The 20,825-nt window shown below is 38.3% G+C and overlaps 2 protein-coding genes across 5 annotated transcripts; one reads left to right on the forward strand and one right to left on the reverse strand.

Annotated features, from left to right (window-relative positions):
* Positions 1-263: 263 nt before the first annotated feature.
* On the forward strand, positions 264-20,087 carry LOC135466864 (actin-like protein 6A). Of its 3 annotated transcripts, none has more exons than XM_064744617.1 (14): positions 264-309; positions 10,254-10,330; positions 11,326-11,494; positions 12,037-12,137; positions 12,820-12,917; positions 14,175-14,269; positions 14,730-14,836; positions 15,029-15,115; positions 15,831-15,892; positions 16,510-16,624; positions 16,937-17,020; positions 17,426-17,521; positions 18,411-18,497; positions 19,315-20,087. In XM_064744617.1, exons 3-14 carry the CDS (start codon positions 11,332-11,334, stop codon positions 19,393-19,395), a joined length of 1,176 nt encoding a protein of 391 aa, XP_064600687.1. In that variant the 5' UTR covers positions 264-309; positions 10,254-10,330; positions 11,326-11,331; the 3' UTR covers positions 19,396-20,087. The 3 variants fall into 3 exon arrangements, with proteins under 3 accessions (XP_064600687.1, XP_064600686.1, XP_064600688.1); XM_064744616.1 differs by lacking the exon at positions 264-309 and adding an exon at positions 6,900-7,029; XM_064744618.1 differs by lacking the exon at positions 264-309 and adding an exon at positions 8,572-8,643.
* Positions 4,425-6,652, reverse strand: LOC135468426 (U5 small nuclear ribonucleoprotein TSSC4-like). 2 transcript variants are annotated; one of them, XM_064746683.1, is made up of 2 exons: positions 6,616-6,652; positions 4,425-5,535 (listed from the first exon to the last, which is right to left on the reverse strand). In XM_064746683.1, the coding sequence occupies exon 2, from the start codon at positions 5,406-5,408 to the stop codon at positions 4,662-4,664; it is 747 nt and encodes a 248-aa protein (XP_064602753.1). In that variant the 5' UTR covers positions 5,409-5,535; positions 6,616-6,652; the 3' UTR covers positions 4,425-4,661. The 2 variants fall into 2 exon arrangements, with proteins under 2 accessions (XP_064602753.1, XP_064602754.1); XM_064746684.1 differs by lacking the exon at positions 6,616-6,652 and adding an exon at positions 6,442-6,573.
* Positions 20,088-20,825: the final 738 nt, after the last annotated feature.

Genomic DNA, 20,825 nt, shown 5'->3' on the forward strand with positions numbered 1-20,825 from the left:
AATAAAAAGCGAAAAAGTTTACCATAAAATTTTAAACGAACCTACTTTCTATTATTTAGACACTGCTATTTTATGATGGTGCGTATTAATAAGTAGCATCCCTGTTTTTGTGTTAGTGGTCTATCAGTAGCTATGAATCACGTACATATATGATTAAATGTGTGTCTTTTACATACCCTGCGCTATGGTTATATTTTTTTTTTCGCACCGAGTGAAGGAGTATGGGGAGTTTTGGGTGTTTCGATGTTCTGAACTTCTTACACCTTTTCTGGGCAGCTGATATCAGGAGTGTTCCGAAATGAATTTTCGGTAAGTTATTTTGTTGTGTACTTTGTTTCATTATTTCTTATTTTCATACCTGCATGTATCTGGCATGCACAGTTTGGCCTGCTATACTGATTGCCACATCTCCAACATTTGCTCTTTTGATTTAACAGGGCCTACTAAGCCATCTGAATGCAAACTTTATCCATGGATATTTAGCAAACTAAAGTTTACATGTTGAAAATCAGTAAGATTATTTATGTTACATGTAACAAATTTAGGCCGTGTTCATGCAAGCAGCTTTCTCTATAACCGATCAAAACACCAATTGAAGTAAAATTCTACTATTCTTCTTTTAAAGCTCTCACACACACAGTTTTGTACCATTCGGACATTACATGTACACAACTAGACCTGCAATATCTGTTTTCTGGGAAAAGATTGATTAATTTGATAGCTGTTTATTCCTGCACATGAAAATTATTCACTTATACAATGGTGGTCAGTTTTATGGGTGGGATACAATATGAGATATTGTAGGTAAAGGTAACTGGAACCCAAGAAAACCACCAAACCGACGTACACCCTCACTCTCCATCATATTCAACATGTCTCGTATGTTTCTGTTTTACGATACTTTTTAAACCTTGATAAAAATAAGTCCAGTGGTGTAGACAATATTAATACTAAATTTCTTTCATCAGTTGCCCCTATTGTTGCAAAACCTTTGACCACACTAATAAACAAAAGTCTTAGGACCAGTTGTTTTCCAGATCTGGAAAATTGCCCAAGTTATCCCTATTCACAAGAGGGTCCAAAGGACGAAATTGAAAACTATTGCCCAATATCTGTCCTACCCATTGTTTCAAAATCACTGAACGACATGTTCATAACAGTTTATACGAGTATCTCTCAAATTTTTAATTATTGCATGAAAATCAATCTGGTTTTTACTTCTTACACTGTTGTGAAACTGCATTTCTGAAAATGGATGCACTGCCATAGGGCCATGGATAATGGGGAAGTCATTAGAACCGTGCTTGTAGACTTCAAGAATTAAGGCATTTGATACTGTTAATCATGATATATTACTTAAAAAACTTAAACTATACAAATTTCACTCAAGTGCTCTTGCTTTTTTCCAGTTTTACCTATCTAACTGACAGCAAAAGGTTGTTGTTGAAGAAGAAATGTCTAATGCTATAGATATTAAAACCGGTGTCCCACAAGGCTCCATATTGGGATCTTTACCTTTTATAGCATATATATTTATTTATTTGATTGGCGTTTTACGTCGTACTCAAGAATATTTCACTTATACGACGGTCACCAGCATTGTGGTGGGTGGAAACCGGGCAGAGCTTGGGGGAAACCCACGACCATCCGCAGGTTGCTGACAAACCTTCCCACATACGGCCGGAGAGGAAGCCAGCATGAGCTGGACTTGAACTCACAGCGACCGCATTGGTGAGAGACTCCTTGGTCATTACGCTGCTATACTATAAATAAATGATCTACCATTATTCTCCATACCAACAGTATGGGGAACTGTTCAGTTAAAAATAAAGAAAAGATAGTCACGTTACAGAAAAAAGCTGCTTGTTTAGTTATACAACAAAGCATAAACACACCTAGAAAAACTTTACTTTCAACACTAAAATACTCGCATAATAATAGGGTAAACTACGAAATTCTTTGTATCATCTATAAAGCATTACATAATCTCTGTATAAATTATATAAAACAACTTTTCCATCCAAATAAACAGCTGCACAATATTGTTCTTAGATCGACACAACATAATATCTATTGCCCTAAAGCAAGGATAAATTACGACAGAAAGTTTTACACCTTTAGGCATCAAACTAATTTAAGGAACTGCTTCCCAATACACATAAAAGAAGCCCCTTTCTTATCGAGCTTTCAATCACGCTTCTTATAGTTATCTCCAGACAACTGAAATGTACATGTATGCATGTATGTTTTCACTGTATCAACCATCTAGATAATTTCCAATCTCCATTAACCTTGTTCAGAATCTAAATGTGATATGTTAAAACCTAATATATATACGCACATATATATATATATATATATATATATATATATATATATATATATTTGTTTATACTTAGATGTATTATTATAGCAAACCTTTTCATAAGGCTAGGTCCCTTTAACACTCTTACACACATGTGCATTGTTCAAACCAAACAGGGGATGGGAAAGGGGCCATCTCTCACTCACTTGGTTTGTTCTCTGTACATGTGAATAGGGGGTTCCAGACATCAATGGACAGGAAGAGGTTGGTAATGGGCCATTTCACACTACCCTGCTTCTGCTGGTTGGGACATTTGTTGGGACTGCCCTGTTGGTTTTGTTTTTTGCTTTTTATATGTATGAATATATGTATTTTCACTTTTCAAACCACACAATGCTTTATCTCGTTTTATATATATTGATGTATTTTTTGATTGAACTCTGAAGTACAGGTTTCCTACGTATTGTTTTCTCTGTGAAAGCCTTGGGGAAGAGCAGTTTCATTGTAAATTGACCAAGTCACCTTTGATAAATCAAGATATTATTAGTATATAACAAAAGCAGAACTGTGCCAATTGAACTAACAGTGCCATTGACCTCTTATTGTAGCAGAAATCTAGAAAATCTCTGTCCACGGCCATGAGTGAAGCAACATCTTGCGATCCGTCAGCTGGGAACACGGCGCTCCGTACCCTTGAGGCATATCCTGTTCCTTATGACAAATAATTTCGAATTTTATAATTTTACCAGTGGGTCTAAAGGAGACCAATAAATGTTGGAACATTTTCTGTCCTGAACTGTATTGGGAAGACATAAGCTGTGGTGGTGAGCGTTCAATCCCAACTGGGATTTAAACATATGTAGACATATGTGGCACTCATAACCATCAGTATGAAGGAAAAGACCATGCACTGTATTGTGACAGTGTGAGGAGTCAAAGAGGCATGTTTCTCTACATGTATAATTGTTTATACATTCAATATTTGTTTCTCAAATATTTTAATGTACAGACAAACTTTGAGTGATCAAATCCACCTTAAACCTCTCTGCCTTTATGTTTAAACAACTGGGAGAACATGTTTGGGTGGGACTACCAAAACTGTGACTTTGTACTTCCTTTCATGATGCATAAGGAGATAAGCAAAGTATACAGCTTGGTTATGTGCTAGTCAAATCACAGATAAATGGAAACCATAACTCTGTCACTAAAGTAGCCTACTATTGCATTTTCCAGGCGACACAAAAAGTCTCCTGTAGATCTCTATCTCTTACCACAGCTTTGACCTATTATAAAATGACTGAATTATAGATAATAATAGCAAAATTGTTAACCTTGTTGGATTAACTGTATTAAACAAATGCATGAGCTCACATTCACATCCAGCACATCTAAGGAAGAATTTCTCTACATCATAGGAATGAAACATTCTTTGATACAAAAACCAAAGCATTATACTCCAAAAAAACAAGTGTGGCAAGCCAATAAATCATCATCTTGGCCGAAATGATGAATAGGAAGGCATGATAGCAGAACACAAATAACTTTGCTTGCTTAACTGTGTTTACTGCTGTGCTCAATTATAATTGTGATACAAGGCTGAGGCATGAGGAAATGCAGACATTGACAATTACAATAGCTTCATTAAACAGGCCATTTCATCTGACATTCAATTAGGTTATCTAATAATTCACACATTCAGTATTCTCCAAAAATTTTGCAGTGAAATAATCCTCCATGCACCAGACAACTACGAGGAGAGCTGATTAAGAATCGAGGCAGGAGGACAGGCCGTGATAAAACCAGCTTACTAACCAAGATGAAAGATTTCACATCCATTCTTCTTGTATAGTACAATATAGCCATTCTTAATACTGTGTTATTTTATTTGTTTCACAATTCATTATAACAGTGTTCCAATAACATATTCAAGTACATGTTACAACAACAAAAAATCAAGATCAAAACAAGCACAATATTTTGAAACACAGATTCTTCCATACCTGTACCTTCTGTTCAATTTCTTAAGTTGTAACTCAGTACAGATCAACATACAACCCTCTCCTGGTATTAAAAATTTGCCTGTTCAAGTAATTTAAAAAGAATCTGTGTACCGGTACAGTAAAATTTATATTATTATTGCTTATAACAGCTTTCGAGTTTTAACTGCAATCACAATGGGGTATATTGACAATGGACGTTCCTCTGCTGTATGCCTCCACATACACGAACAGTAACAAAGAGCTTGAGAAGCAGAACAATGTGTTAAACTGCTGTGCAGAATTAGATCTGTGTATGTACATCCTGTGCATATAAGCAAACCAAAAAGCTGTTTGCAGATAAAATGCCACTTCGCTTTTCAAGAATCGTCATCAACATTCCTTGCACGAATGCTGCGTTTCTTTGAGCTCTTCCTAAAGCTAGACAGCGAGGTTTCTTTATCTGAAGAATCTACTTCCACATGTTTGGTGGAAATGTCACCATCAGACTCCTTCTTCACTCTAACATCATCGGCCTCCTCATTAACCTCCTCTACCCCTAGATGTTTAATGTTTACTTTATCAGCTTTAGAACTCTTGGATTTCCTTGAGGAAAACATATTTACTCCAACAGATGCTTTTGATGGCTTTTTAAAGACAAATTTTCCATCTCCACCTTCATCTTCAGGATGATCTATCTTTTCTGCCGCTTCTCTCAGTTTGCGCCTTTCTTCTAGGAAAGCAAAGGCTGCTCTGGTATTTGAGGATTCGCTCAGGTCCCCAGACGCTACATCCTCCAGGCTGTACTTGGTCCACTTGTTTGGATGCACCTTGAAATCCGGGCTTTGATTGGCCAGACGACGATACTTAGATCCTCTATGAGATGGAGGCCGACTGGAAGGCCGCTTAAAATGAGAATTCCTTCCCGTGATGCTCTCTTCATCTGGATCAGTTTTCCACAGTTGTTTTTGTTCTCTCCTGGAGTCTGGCTGATCATCTAGCTCTTTTTGCTTTGCATCATGTTTTTTCTCTAGTACATCCAAACTTCCAAACACATCCTTACTTCTGGATGAAAAAGAAGTGCTCTCTTCCTGCAAATGGAATGAGGTTTTCGTGGCATTCTCCATTGTACACAATATTATGTGTATCTATTGTAATTCTCTCATGAAAATCAATGACTGCCTCCTGCCATATCTGCTTTCAAGTGAAATACTCAGTTGCTACAGGTCCTGCATCATCTTCATATGTTGTCATCTAATAACCAAGAAATATTGAAGCTTAACAACATTGTGTCAGTATGCATGAAAAAAACATGCTTTTATTAAAACATGATGATTCATTACGAGTGTGATATACTAAATATAACAATCATCCCACTGCAGAATAGTGTAAAGATCATGAGGAGATGTGATGCTCAGTGTTACAATGATTTCATGGCAGCTCTGAGCTAATCATCAGCACTCTCTTTGAGCATGTGACTAGAGTACTGGAGGTCAAAACAAAATGAATTTAACTAGGGTGTGATTCACCTTGAATATTAAAGATTTTACCATGAAATGAAAAAAAATTAAAATACAGATAGTTTCAGCATTCTATAGAACTTTAACCTTCTGGAAACTGTTGAAATTCGCATTTCACCTGCTTGGCTCCCTGTTATTTATGACCTCTCTGCAAGAAAGCTGGATGCTTGAAACTATGAACTGAATACTTTAAAAATGACACTGAATCCATGACTGAACTATGCTCAATTTCCAACAGCTTTGTTTGTTTCATACATCAAACAACTCCACCCTCACCTCAATTTCAAAGTAACACAAATAAAAAAAATTATCAATGGATTCAAGAATTGTATCCAAAGAGCCTAGCTGTGCTAGACATTGAGCAAATTCCTTGTGAACTAAAAGTTTTCTCCACAAAATAAAACATTCTTTGGAATTCTATCATTGTAGCATTAGCTAACATAATTAACATCGCCAGAAAAAAATGGTACCATGAATACGTTTATTGTGCATTATTGTATTTAACCAAGGAGCTATTCAAAGCAGCTGCATCTGTCACTTTTTTCTCGTTAGCGCTTGTCATAAACTGAAGACTATTGGGATCATAAAATTGTTCCTGGAAGTACAGAACTTAAAATACAGGAAGACTGACAGAGCGTACCGCTACCGGTATTATGAGAACTCCATATTTCGAGATCGACCCAATGGCTTTCCCGATAGGATAGCTCAAAATGCCCACAATTTCAGGCATTTCAGATATAAACCATGAGAACACCAAGGTCCACAGTGGCCTAAAATGGTGATTGAATTCTTTCCTGACTGCTAAAATCATTACCGATTGGTTGGATTGAATCGATGTGATGTTTGGTTTGAACAACGAGCAGTTGTAAAACGAAGCTATTTTTTAGATCTGGAAGAGGGAAGAAAAATGTGTCAAAATAAAAGACAGTTGTTTAATATGCAGGATAATTCTTGTCAGTTATTGATGAAACTTGATAACACGTCCGTACATTAGTTTGTGGGGTCTGGTATGAAATTTTGGTGGAGATCTTTTCCCAGTGAGGTTTCAAGTCTGAAAATTTTACAAGCCTGCTCCACTTCCGGGCACTAACTCGTCGAGTACTTCCGGTTTGAGAATCCAGGGAGTGAAAGCGTGGGCTTTGTTGTATTGTTTATAGCGGTAAACTATTGTTTCCCGAAAACTTGCTGTGACGGTTTGTGAAAATGAGTGGCGGGGTGTATGGCGGAGGTAAACAAAATTGACTGCGGTCATTTTAATTCCCACCCGGTAAATGGTGTCACAAAAAAGAGATCAGAAAATCGGCGTTTTGAAAATGCGTAACATTTTGATTATCCCAGTCACCTCCCTTCGAGTGAAACTCTCGTACTAGTTAGGTTTAATCTTTAAACTTCTAGTTCTGGGAGAAAAAAGAAATGACTATGGCGCAGACATTAATTTGGTTAGTCCAAGTCTGTCTTAGCACTGTGGGGCTATGTTCATGTAGAAACCTAGCAATAATGCAAGCACTCATTTAACTAGGTTGGGAAGACTCTGTGGCTCAGTTGGTTAGCGCACTAGCGCAGCGTAATGACCCAGGAGCCTCTCACCAGTGCGCTCACTGTGGGTTCAAGACCAGCTCATGTTGGCTTTCTCTCCAGCTGTACGTGGGAAGGTCTGCCAGCAACATGCGGATCTGCCCGGTTTCCTCCCACCATAATGCTGCCCACCGAGTACGTTGTAAAACACCAATTAAATAAATAATATAAATGTCTTAAGTGGTTAGAATTTTCTGACTAGAACTTGCGGGAGATATGCCTGCCAGCTTGTTCTGATAGTCTTACATATAAGTCATGTGATCGATGTTAGCGCAGTAAAAAAGTAAGATCGTTCAAGGGAGGTAACACCATGGCAATCATTATAGTAACACCAGACAAGTCTAGTCATCCATTTTACTCGTTCACCCTGCGCTGACATCAATGGCACTAATTGCTTCAGTCTCTATCATTCTCGTAAGTGATCAAAATAGTGACAGGTGGTTTATGGCCACTGTGGATTTAATGTCTGAAAATGTATTTATTTTGTGAATTCATGTGGTTGTGATGGATTGTTTTTGATTGTGCAAGACTCAGAATAGGTTAATTGATTTGATGACATCGATTTACCCTAGGGAAGTTTTAATGCACGTGTGAAGATGCGATAATTGTTGTTTACCATTGATCTGACACATTTGAAGCTGTTTCTCTCTGTAACTCTCCCAACACTTTGTGCTTCTCGATTTAAGAGTAACATTCCACAATCTCTCTCTCCTTGTATACAATCTTATTTCTGCCTTGTTTGTCCATTGTCAACGATATTTTGACGCACAAAGTCTCCCACACCTCTTCTCTGTTCGTGGTTTTACTCTTAGAGGGATGGCAGCCAATGGTCCCTTTATACCTTTAGTCACTACCTATGTAAAAAACATTAGCAACTGTACACACTTATTTTTACGTCACACACGTCATAGAGATTGCCCTGAGAACATTCTGACAAACACGAGCACTGCCCTATAAAAAACCGCTGATGGACACAGGCAAACTATTGAAATGTAACAAATCACCACCAGCAACTCCAAGAAAGATAAAGCGGGGCAGGCTCATGTTTTCCAGATGTCCTCGGGGCAATGTCTACGACACGTGACGTAAACAGTTCATGTGTACACATTAGCGGCCATCACCGAGTGAAAGCGTGAACAGAGAAGAGTTGTGGGAGACATTGTTCATCAAAATATCATTGACAGTGGACAAAAAAGGGAGAAATAAGACTGTAGACTAGGAGAGAAGGACTGTACATGCTCCAATGTAGCTGAAACAAGAGAATAAGGTGGGTAATCTAGTGTCAGCAACATTGTTTTGAAACTCTTAATTTTTTTCAAATGGAGTGACATCTGACTCTAACTGCAGCATGCCATCAGGCCTATCACAATATCTCCTTGAAGTTCTAGTGAAGTCAGAAAATTCAAACTATCTCATATCTGCACCCAGGCTCTTGCTGGTTTCTTCCCACCATTATGCTGGCCGCCGTCATATAAGTGAAATATCCTTAAGTACTGCAAAAAACATCCATGAAATAAATAAATACATAAACTTACCCTGCACTCCTCAGTTCTTAGTGTGCTGCCCTCAATATAAATATGTTGTCTGCTCAATGATATGGTTGTCTCTAATCCCTGTCTATTTCTGCACACGATACATATCAGTTTGGTGATGTGCTCCACCTGGCAAGTCTACACAGCACTAAAACTACTCAGTGTACGTGACATTTACACCTTGTCGCTCATTCACATGCCATATTTGATTTCTCCAAATCATCAGTCGGGAATGCTCGGAACTTTTCTATTTCCCTCTCTCCGCGTTATGGAGACCCAATGGGAAAAAGCAGAAGGCGTGACTGCCTGTCTCTGAGTATTGGTGAGTGAACATCCACAACGTTCAAACACTGTCAGACATGGCTGATGATCTGTCTTAGTTATGCACCTGGTGAAGTTTTTGTCCAGTTAACGTTTAAAAATCCGAGCACATTGGTAAACTGACATGTATAGGACACAGGGATTACAGACAACCAAGTCATACAGTGGACAACATCAGAATGTTGAGGACAGCACGGTGAAAACCGAAGATTGCCAGTTAAGTGAGTGCTTGCATACGGGGATACATTTATACATATGTATATGTTATACATAAACATACCCCCATAGGGCTAAGTCCATCTTGCCTGTCTCTCCTTAACTTGATAGCGGAAACCAGGGACGAATGCCATCATCTCCACCAACCCCCGGGGTGAATTTTGTCTTACCTTTTTGGCACAGTTTCTGTCAACAAGTTATCATGTTTCCAGCTATGCAAAAAATTTATTTTGGATTTGTAAAACTGGGATTTCTTTGCACATCACACAGCAAAGGTTTTGAAGAACACGTTTTTCACAATATTGAAGCATGAGAGAAGTGTCTTTATGATCAATAATGGACAGCAACCTCACCTTTACAAAACCCAATTCACAGAGGTGCAACAAAGTCCACTTTCAGCTGCTTAAAGTTTCTAATCGAGAGAATAAAAATTTATGCTAGCCATGTTCAACTTGCCACAGCTTAAAATTATCACTACAACCCCATCATGGGTAAGTGCCATATTGATGCCTGCAGTGTAACAGATCCATGCCCAGCTCTCATATGGCTCCTATCATTTTTCACTCACAACAGCCTACACTGCTAACAATACAAAGCCATGGTATCTTTGCAGACAGTGCTACTGACCTTGAATAAACCCTGATTTTATTTTTATTAATTCTTTACTGCCTTATAATTTGGAGATTTTGCAGTTGACATATCAGTGGTATTGGGAAAGTAATTGTTTTTTAGACTAATTCTATTTAAATAGGTTAAATAGCACAAGTGTTATGTGATATTGATATTTTATTGGATTTTATTGTTGTAGACGAGGTTGGAGCGCTGGTGTATGATTTAGGGTCTCACTCCATTCGAGCTGGCTATGCAGGAGAGGATTGTCCTAAGGTATGGGATTATGACTATTCGGTGTAGTTGTTGCTACATGATGGATGGAAAGGGAAATGTGTTTACGTGGATATTTCATCAAAACTTGGATCCAGGCTGTAATCATGTATGAAAAATTGTTGAGTAAAGCATTAAACACAAGGACGGATCAATTTAATGGAAGGGGGAATAGGTGAGAGAGTTTTCCGAGTGAATGAGTGAGTGGTAGGGCCTCATGGATGATCAGTTTACTGAGTAAATGAGTGAATGGGAGGGTCTCTTGAATGATCAGTTTACAGTCAGTGAGTGAATGGGAGGGCCTCTTGAATGATCTGTTTACTGTGTGAATGAGTGAATGGGAGGGACTCGTGGAAGATCACATTACTGCATGAATGAGTGAGTGTATAAATGGGTGGTTTTCATTGAGGGTTAGTTTATGGAGAGAATCTATAAATCAGTGGTTTTAATGGAGGGTTAGTTTACTGAGTGAGTGTATAAATGGTTGGTTTTCATGGAGGGTTAGATTACTGGGTGAGTCTATAAATGGGTGGTTTTCATGAAGGGTTAGTTTACTGAGTATAAATGAGTGGTTTTCATGGAGGGTTAGTTTACGGAGAGAGTCTCTAAATGAGTGGTTTTAATGGAGGGTTATTTTACTGAGTGCACAAATCAGTGGTTTTCATGGAGGGTTAGTTTACTGAGTGAGTGTATAAATGAGTGGTTTTCATGGAGGGTTAGTTTACGGAGAGAGTCTCTGAATAAGTGGTTTTAATGGAGGGTTAGTTTACTGAGTGAGTGTATAAATGGGTGGTTTTCATGGAGGGTTAGTTTACGGAGAGAGTCTCTGAATGAGTGGTTTTAATGGAGGGTTATTTTACTGAGTGAGTGTATAAATGGTTGGTTTTCATGGAGGGTTAGATTACTGGGTGAGTCTATAAATGGGTGGTTTTCATGGAGGGTTAGATTACAGAGAGGTTATTACCTTCCATTCATGTATATTTGTGAATCTGTTACAGTTTGAGATGCCCTCCCAGGTGGGCATCGTGGAGGACATTGAGATTTCCATGGACATGGATGAGTCTAGCATTGGCAAACAACCAGAGAAGAAGTACTACATTGACACACCCACCATGAAAGTCGCCCGCAAGGGGATGGAGATCTCTAGCTTTCTCAATGATGGAATGAGTGAGTTAATGGTTCTGCCAGTTGTGAGGATGAAAAAGCTATGCCGTTTGAAAATTTTAGTTTAGTTATGTTGTTTTAGTTCTACTTTGGAAGTAAATGTATCTGATAGGACGTTGTCTGGTCTGCAAAAACGCATTGAGACTTGATTATTGACATAGATGTTAGAAAAGAACAAAATGTAAAATAGTGTTGATCCCATTGCAGCCATAATGTGTATCCAATCGCTGTACAGCTCTGTTTAGATCACCATGTACATGTAGTCTTACATACAGTTTTGAACACTATGCTTTTGTTTTTTCAGTAATGCAAGCTAAAGTGCTGGGATCTGACATGAGATCAACACCCTTCTTGTGTATACATCGTGTAGAATTAATCATATTCTCATGTAATCAGTTATAAATGTTCAGGGATAAAAAGAAGTAAAAGAATACAGACTTTTTAACCATCCTAAATCATTTCCAGACATAAACTTTCCTAACCCATTTCTCAGTTTACAAAATAAATAAATGAGTGAAGCTGTGTACATGTATATTTTGTTTCAGTTGAAAACTGGGAAATATTTGAGAAGGTAATGGATTACTCGTTTGCCAAACAGATCAAGTCAGAATCACAACTACACCCTGTGATGATGTCAGAACCGGCCGTAAGTATTGGTGTGAGATATATGGCATTATGTCAAAATGTGGATACCTTCCATGTTAGCAGATATGAGCACGTACATGTGTAGGTCAAGTATGAAGATCAAATGGCCCTGAATTTAGGGCTTTAAATATATACAGAAGTGAATCATGCCATGAAGTGACAGTAAGTAAAATCGTGTTTGTAAAGTCAATCAGATACCTGCGTGTGGTAATAAGTTCTTATAAAGCCACATATTAGCGACTTCAAGCTGAAAAGATGTTTACTTATTAATCTGCTCAGTTTTGTTTGTGGTAATAATTGTTCATCATACATCTCGTCAAGGGATATTCATTTACAATGCATGTTTTTGCGTACAGCGTATAAACACTAGTCAAGTAAATCACATCATTTATGGTGCAGTCATATAAGTTTCAGAGCTAGTTTAGATAAATCTGATGTATGGCATTTTGTATCACAATGTATTAGTGCAATGTACATGTGTTTATTAGGGAATAGAATGAGAGTCTTCAGTTGTGTCTCAGCTCTGCAGAAAAGATGAAATTAAATTCTAATGTTGTAACTTTCTCTGAAAAAGGCCTCTGCATTGATTAATATGGTACTGGGAAATACATTTCACAGAAGATAAAATACTTTCATATATGTGTCCCAGAAATATGTAGATAAAGTCTTGCTTTTCTTTTCAGTGGAATGTGCGAGGGAAAAGAGAGAAATTGACAGAATATATGTTTGAAAGGTACAATGTACCAGCTTTCTTCTTGTGCAAGAATGCAGTGTTGTCTGCGTATCCTTTGTTGGTCTTGTTAAATGTAAATGTGGATGTTAAAGTAAACATAAAGTCAGCCACTGATGCTGAATTAAATAATAAAGTAGTATTCCAAAAATGTTGTAAAAATATTTTCAAAATTCTACATAGCTTGTTAACAAAATAAATAGCAAACAATTGTCAGTACCTAGGCACTCATTTGGTGACGCCATTTTGCTATGTTATAGCTATCTAGAGTGAAGTCACAAAACCTAGGAGCTCTGCCCTACCATTGATATTAAACAATGTGACATTGGGAAAATACAAACAAAAACACCTGATACCCAACCAAAGAGTATTAGCTCTGTTCCATGTTCAACGGGCCGATGTTGCTTTTAGTTAGGCGTTTGGTCAGGGCGATGTTTATGGACACAAGCATTGTGTTTTAAGGGCCCTGCTCTTTCTTGTTCTGCGTGGGTGTAGGTATTTGCCCTAGCTGACTGTACCGAACATAGCAGGACCTTCTGATTGATAACAGACTCTTTTATTCAGATTTTGGGAAGATATTTTCGTAATAAATCTGACATTTCTGAGGAAATGTACTACAAAGTCACAATATTTTTCTTCAAGTTATGACTCTCTCAAGGCGGTTTTCTTGCCAGCTCGCCATGACATGTTACTGCAGTATCCTGCCCAACATGTACCCATTGTAACAAGGACAGCCATTCTCAGTTCCCTGCTCATAAATGTGTTGTTCAAAATGCATCAGTTGAACACTTACACTAACGGCAAAATCCAGTTTATTACATCGATACCTGTTTATCCGCTATAAGAAACCATACTGACAAGCGAGAGCTAATAGGTTTTCAAGGTCATAAGAGCTTCTACAACAGGGCTACTCGGACTGGATTGTTCGTCAGTGCCATATCTGTGCTAGTTCTGCTCTTCTTGGCTTTCAAAACTTTATAGAATTTTTTATGTATTTTTCTGTGACACCAGTGCCCTATACCATTTTTTCTATAAATATATAGTAGCAGACTTTATGGATTTTTTTTACAACTTTAAACACAATTCCACCTGTAAACATGACAGCTGTCATATTAGTGAAACATTCTTGAGTACTGTTTTAATTATTAAACAACAAAAAAGAAACATACACATTCCTTTGTTTTGCTTTTTTTCTTAGTGCCAGGTGTTACTCCTTGATGTAACGCATACTATCTCTGGAATGTCTGCTCTATAAGCATTCGCTTCCATGGTACACTCTCACTTTGTGTTAACCTTGACCTGTATTAGTTTTGCTAATGGCCGCTCCACAGGCCTCATCCTGGACAGCGGAGCCACCCACACGTCTGCCATTCCGGTGTATGACGGCTATGTCTTCCAGCAAGGTAAGCATTTCCTTTGGTTCTGCCTCGGATAGGGCTCAGGGAGAAAGGTCTTGTATTCCACATCATTTTCCTGTAACAAGGATATATATGTACCCTAATTCCTCAACCTTTTCCCTTCTGAAAGAGCAAATTTCAGTGCAATTTATGCACATTTATTTATAGATTTTGGTTTTTTGGTTTAGGTTTGATTGGCCAAATACAGAGCTTATGCAAAGGTATAATTTTATTAGTCTACAAAGAATAATGGCTTCAGAATAGGCTTGAATAAACTTCCTGCAAACATGCGAAATGGTTGAAGAATTACAGTATAATGTACTTACAAGAACATGCACAGAAATCAAATTGCAAGACCAAAATCAGTATTGCAATGCTGTGCTGTACATGTATTTACATTACAATACATCCTTTTTAAAAATGTGATTACTATTGCTTATCAACTTTGTGGTGTTTTTTCTTCTAGCCATTGTTAAGTCTCCATTAGCAGGAGATTTTATCACAATAGAATGCCGTAAGCTGATGGAAGAAGCTGGAGTGGAGGTGGTGCCAGCTTACCAGATACAGAGCAAGGTACGTCTACAGTTTCATACACATACTTCCAGATTAACTTTTTTTTTGACATGATTGCTTTATATTTTAGTAACTCTGACAGCTCTTCTCAATAATTGGCAATTATTGAGTCAGTATAAAACAGCTAAAATGTTCAGAAAAATGAAATTGTATTAATACGGTAATTTGCATAGATTATGATGATCATTTCAGGAGGCTGTAAAGGATGGAGACATGCCGAAATGGAAGAAGAAAGACCTTCCTGAGCTTCCTAAATCTTTTCACAACCTTATGGTCAAAGTAAGTAGTATATCATGAAGGGAGAGACCGCTTCAGGGGCCCAAGAGTTGGAACGTCTCTGCCAAAGTCAGGAGAACCGGGATCAAACCTACATTGAGTCAAACCAAAGACTTTAAAAATGGTACTTGTTGTTGGCCCAGTGCCAGTATAATATTACTGGGTGGGATGTTATGTCTGGTGTCTTCGGCATGATACTTCAGTGACAGCAACACTTTTGCAGCATGGACTCGCTCTGCCACAAGAAGACGCGCTATATATACACATGCACCTAATGACCCCTCGTCATCATATGACATAAAATTGTTAAGTACGAAGTTAAAACCCAAGCATACATATATACATACATACAAAGAGGGGGAAGTAACCTGATAGCAGGTTTTCCTATTAATTTCCATACATTGTCTTTATTTCTGTATTTCTCGTCTGTGTTAGTGTATAGTAATCTTTGGTTATGAGAGGGGCCTCTGTAACTGAGGTGGTTAGCACCTCAGCGCGAGGCAATGATTCAGGAGCCTCTCACCAAAGCGGTCGCTGTACGTGGGAAGATCTGACAGCAGCCTGCTGATGGCCATGGGTTTCCTCTCGGCATAATGCTGGCGGCTGTTATATAAGTGAAATATTATTGAGTACGGCATTATGAGTGCCTTTCGTTGTACTAGTATACTGGGTATTCTTGTGTATTTTGGTGTCTCATGGCCATCTTCTTTGTTTTTAGGATGTCTTACAGGACTTTGCGGCGTCAGTTCTTCAGGTTTCAGATACTCCCTATGATCAAAGGTACAGCAGCTGTTATCTCTGCTCATCTGTTTAGCACCTCGGGGTATTGTCATAGAAGTCATCATTTGTCCTTCCAACCGTCTGTGCATATCCTTGTGAACGCTTTATATACTTGTTGCTAGGGTTATCAAATTCATACCCCATGTATACTTTGGCATTGGGAAGAACTCTAATGATATTTTGTGACCTTGGCCAATTTGTTTGGAGGTCATTGGCATCATTTAAGTCATATTTTGTCTTTCTGGTAAACATGATATTTTTTGAACTCTTCAAGCATTTTTAATCAAATCTGTAACACTAGTAGTGATGAAGAAACCTGTTTTTCCATTTACCTTGACCTCTGTTTTTAAGGTAGTTGGGCCTGTGCCTCTATTGTCATGTAAACACTGGCCTTTGCAGCTGTGCTTATTGCCAAATATTGCTTCATTTTGTCATATTGGTTTTGGATGACAACTCAACGGATGTTACCAAACTCTTGGCAGCTTGTAGGTATGCCCCTTCACTCAAACTTCACAGCTGGTAATCGTAATATTGTCCTTCCACTCTGTTCCATGTAAACTTCAAACTTCGGAAGTGATATCTGTCAGACTCATGTTGACATTGTGTTTTCATTTCAGTACTGCCGAGTCCATGCCCACTGTTCACTTCGAGTTCCCAAATGGTTATAACAAGGACTTTAGTGAGGAGAGGTTCAAAATATGTGAAGGTTTATTTGACCCATCCTACATACGGGTAATTCAGATGGAATTTGACAATTGATTTCTCCTTACTTCTGTTATACATCATCACTTCAAAACTGTACTCATGCAGTTTAGTGCTCATAAATTCCTTTGTATTCACACTCATTTGACTGTGTTTTGCCTTAAATGTGAGGCAGGACTTTACTTCACTTAATTTACTTCAGTTTATGTCAGTGAGTGACTTTTGTTGCATAAACGTAAGAATTTCAGTCAAATAGTTCTCAATGAAGTGAGCCCTTGGTATATTTATGTATGTGTTGATTTACAAATGTGTTACTGTACAAACATGTTGATTTTTTGGCAGGATATTTCTGGAAACAATACGATGTTGGGTGTTGGTCATGTGGCCACTACAAGCGTGGGCATGTGTGATATTGATGTCAGACCAGTAAGTAGGCCTACCCTAATACCTCAACCTGGTCGCATATGAAAGATCAAATTTCAGTGCAATTTATGTGCATTTTTAATTTAATTTTGGAGACAAAACTAGATTGGTTGGATTGGCCAATTTCAGGGCTTCACAAAAGTATAATTTTATCACTTAACACAGAATAATATAAATTTAATATATACACATCATGTATGTATATATATATATGTATAGCATATAACATGTAGCTATGCACAGATGGTTGTGTGTCAAATAGTTTTTTTTCAAACTTGAAAATCTACTGCTTGTCATCTGTAAAACATCGCATTTAGTTATGATATTTCCTTCCCAATATATTTTGTCATCATTTTTGCCCCAGATATTATTTGAAGTGTTAACAGTGAAATATTGTTGTTGTTGTAGAGCCTCTACAGCAGTGTTATAGTTGTAGGAGGAAATTCTTTACTCAGTGGCTTCACAGACCGTGTTAATAGAGACTTGAGTACGAAAACACCACCCGTGAGTATTGCCTACTTCTTAGTTTGTCTTTGACAAGTTGGAAATGAAGCATTGATAAATGCAATATTTAATCTACCCCTTTGTAAATAAACAACTTAGAATATGCCCCGTAATTTGTAAGCTTGCTTGTCTGGCTAACTTGGTCTGTGATCGTAGAAGTAGTCACGTTAGTATAATACCCTAACTGCTTTGGTGGACAAGTGGTTAGAGCGTCCACCTCTAAGTTGGGACCGGCCCGGATAGCACAGTTGGTAGAGCGTCGGGAGCGGTAGATCCAGGATCAATCCTGGGTCGAGTCACACCTAAGACTTTAAAAGAGGAAGTTGTGGCTTCCTCGCTTGGTGTTCAGCGTGAAGGGGATAGTGCAACGACTGGTTGACCCGTATCAGTATAATGGCTCGGGTGGGGCAGCTTACTTGCCTTCGGTAAGTCGTTTCACTGAAGCAGCACTTGTTAAAAGAGCGGTGGAAATCCGTCCTGCAACAAAGAGGTACATTACATACACCCTAAGGATTCCTTGGTCGTCATATGACTGAAAATTTGTTGAGCACGACGTTAAACCCCAATCACTCACTCACTCCCTCCAAGTTGGGACACCCCGGGATCAAACTCAGGTTGAGTAATACCAAAGACTTTAAATATGGTACCTGCTGTAGCTTGTAATTCTGTCAGATTCTGGTTATGTCTGCCAGAGATAATAACAACACCAAGCTAATAAGAAGTAAACATCTGTGTCCACTTCTGTAGGAATTTTTTTTTTTTTGATGCTTCTTATTTCATCCAATGAGCATTTATGTTTTTGTCTGGTTTAGTCAAAAATTTGGAGGACAGATATTCACCTTATGTTATGGCCTTCATTGGCTTTATTTCTATTTTGTTGATTTGATAGAATATGCGTTTAAAGATCATCTCAGCCAGTGGTAGCACAGAGAGGCGGTTCAGCAGTTGGATTGGAGGCTCTATTCTCGCATCATTGGTGAGTTTCTCACAGGTGTGCTGGTCCTAGGAGCAGATTGGCCGTACATAGCATGCCAGTAGTTAAAGCATTATCTTGAACAACCCATGTAATGTGTTCTAGTATGTGTGTGTTTCACTGTTTTTATTTTTTCGAGTTCGTCACTGCTCAAATCATTGATGAGTTCATCTGGAGGAGTTTGCCAAGTGAGTGCCCTACTGTGGGAACTCTCTATGGGTATACAGTGTATCACGCAAGTAAAGAGAGCATTATTTGCATTTTATAAACCTGTGTATACCAGACCAACACCTATGTTCTAGTCTGTGTAGGGTTGAGTCTTTGCTATGATTCTGCACTGGCACCATTGTGTTTTATCACAGGGGTTTGCACTCTACTATGCAGACTGGTGGTATTTAAGAGTATACAGTATAGAGTACTAGAATAGTAAAACATCATCTTGACCTTGAATGCAGACAAGCCCATTTGTGCTCTAAGCTGAGTGGGTCTGACTGCTGTATTGTCCCCAATTCCTTGGGACTGCCACCATTAGCGATTCATCCCGGGAGTTTTCTCTCTGTACTGCTCAGAGTGCTGGTACTTTGCAGTATGAGTATAGGCTAGCATACAAGAATAGTAAAACATCATATTGACTTTACATGCAGACAAACCTAGGTGTTCTAAGCCGAGTGGGTCTGACTGTTGTATTGGCCTTAATTCCTGTATACTCAACATCACTAGTGATTTCACCAGTCTTCCTCTGGTGATGTGTTAACATTACTGGTACTCCCTGTTGGATAAGTCCTAAACATCACACTAATGTATCTTGGTTGTGTTGTAGGGATCCTTCCAGCAGATGTGGATATCCAAGCAGGAGTACGAGGAGGGTGGGAAAGGCTGTGTGGAGAGGAAGTGCCCATGAGAACTTAGTCTGAGCCAGCTACTAGACATTAGACATTATCTGGTAGGGTGGGAAAATGCTACCCTCGCTGGACTGGCCAGACGGGCAATCTGCCATTGTGTTTTCATCTTCTCATATCAACTCATCAATGAGAGGACATCATCCAGAAACTGTCCTTTTACCACAATTATTGAGCTCATTCTTATCATCTTAATCATCCCATCAAAAATGTCATCCAAATCATCGCATCAAGCTTATGAAGTTTCATCTCACTGCAGGACTTAATCAAATATAATAGGGATGGGCAGTGGGCTGTGCTGAGACAGTGGTGGGAAATCTGATCAGACATGCCCCAATTCACAATTCAAGTTGGAAGAAGAGACAGGAAGACTATGATAATTACATGCATGAAAATAGAGGTTGGAGATCATCTTCCGTAGATATTTTTGGAATCTCGTGATTTCAGGAGTGCAGGAGGGTATTCTCAGAGTCAGTCATTATTTTTTCACCACTGTCTGCCCAGTGTTCTCCAGCCATAAACCTGACACTGTATGTTTACACATTACGTTATGAAGTTTGAGCCTCAACAAATTCCAAAAAGTTCATTTTTAAAGCTTTGAGGTATAAGATTACATTATCTTGATCTTTTCTCGCTATGATATAGCCGCAATATTATCAACATGGCATTAATCCATAGTCTGTCAATCAGTCAGTCAGTCAGTCAGTCTTGGTTACCTCACCACCACACCGACACGTACAGATAGCCTTCTGACAGTGTGTTAATGGTGCAGCAGTCACACATTCCTCTCTCCACTTGTTACATTTTGATCCTGAATGGCCAGGATTTGCAGGACATTTCTGTTACCTAGAATAAATCAGCTGATGGTTGGCTTTTCTAAACTACGTGTACATGTATTTCTGTGTTACAGTATAGAATCTTTGCTTGATTAAAAGAGAAATCTGCTCTAAGAACCAAAGTAACTTATTGATATATGCTCTAGGATCACAGGTACACATTTTTGGTTATTCTGTCATGTGAGTCATTGATCATTTTGTCAGTTACCTTAATGTTAATAAATGTATATTTACAGGATTCTCTCATTTGTTTCTGTAGTTCTGGGTAATGGTAGGTTTAAGTGATCATTTATTTACATTCAAAAAAAAAACTGCTAACAATTTCCTGAAACGTTAAGAACATCCATGAACTGGGTACAAAACGAAATACCCAGTTTGTAAGACTGATTTTGTGTGTACCAATTCTCTTTTGATTGGTGGCTTTTCTCTGCAAGATAAAATACTAAATTTTACAAAAAGTAAATCAAAGTTCACGAATTTCTTTCACATAGTTACTTTAGTTTTATCTGCACATAGCATCTAAATGTTGTCAAACATTGTTGTTTGAATTTGAATTGTCTGCAAACAAAGGCAGCATCGAGTCATTCTTAAACTCT

This window comes from Liolophura sinensis, chromosome 6 (assembly GCF_032854445.1).
Source record: "Liolophura sinensis isolate JHLJ2023 chromosome 6, CUHK_Ljap_v2, whole genome shotgun sequence".
In the NCBI taxonomy this organism is placed as follows: domain Eukaryota; kingdom Metazoa; phylum Mollusca; class Polyplacophora; order Chitonida; family Chitonidae; genus Liolophura; species Liolophura sinensis.

Bases quoted from the DNA above. Each gene is read 5' to 3' on its own strand.
- LOC135466864 (XM_064744616.1), top strand. From the start codon at position 7,005: ATGAGTGGCGGGGTGTATGGCGGAG. The intron at 11,495-12,036 runs GTGAGTTAATGG...ATTTTGTTTCAG, and splicing joins CTTTCTCAATGATGGAATGA to TTGAAAACTGGGAAATATTT. The intron at 14,837-15,028 runs GTACGTCTACAG...TGATCATTTCAG, and splicing joins CTTACCAGATACAGAGCAAG to GAGGCTGTAAAGGATGGAGA.
- LOC135468426 (XM_064746683.1), bottom strand. From the start codon at position 5,408: ATGGAGAATGCCACGAAAACCTCATTCCATTTGCAGGAAGAGAGCACT.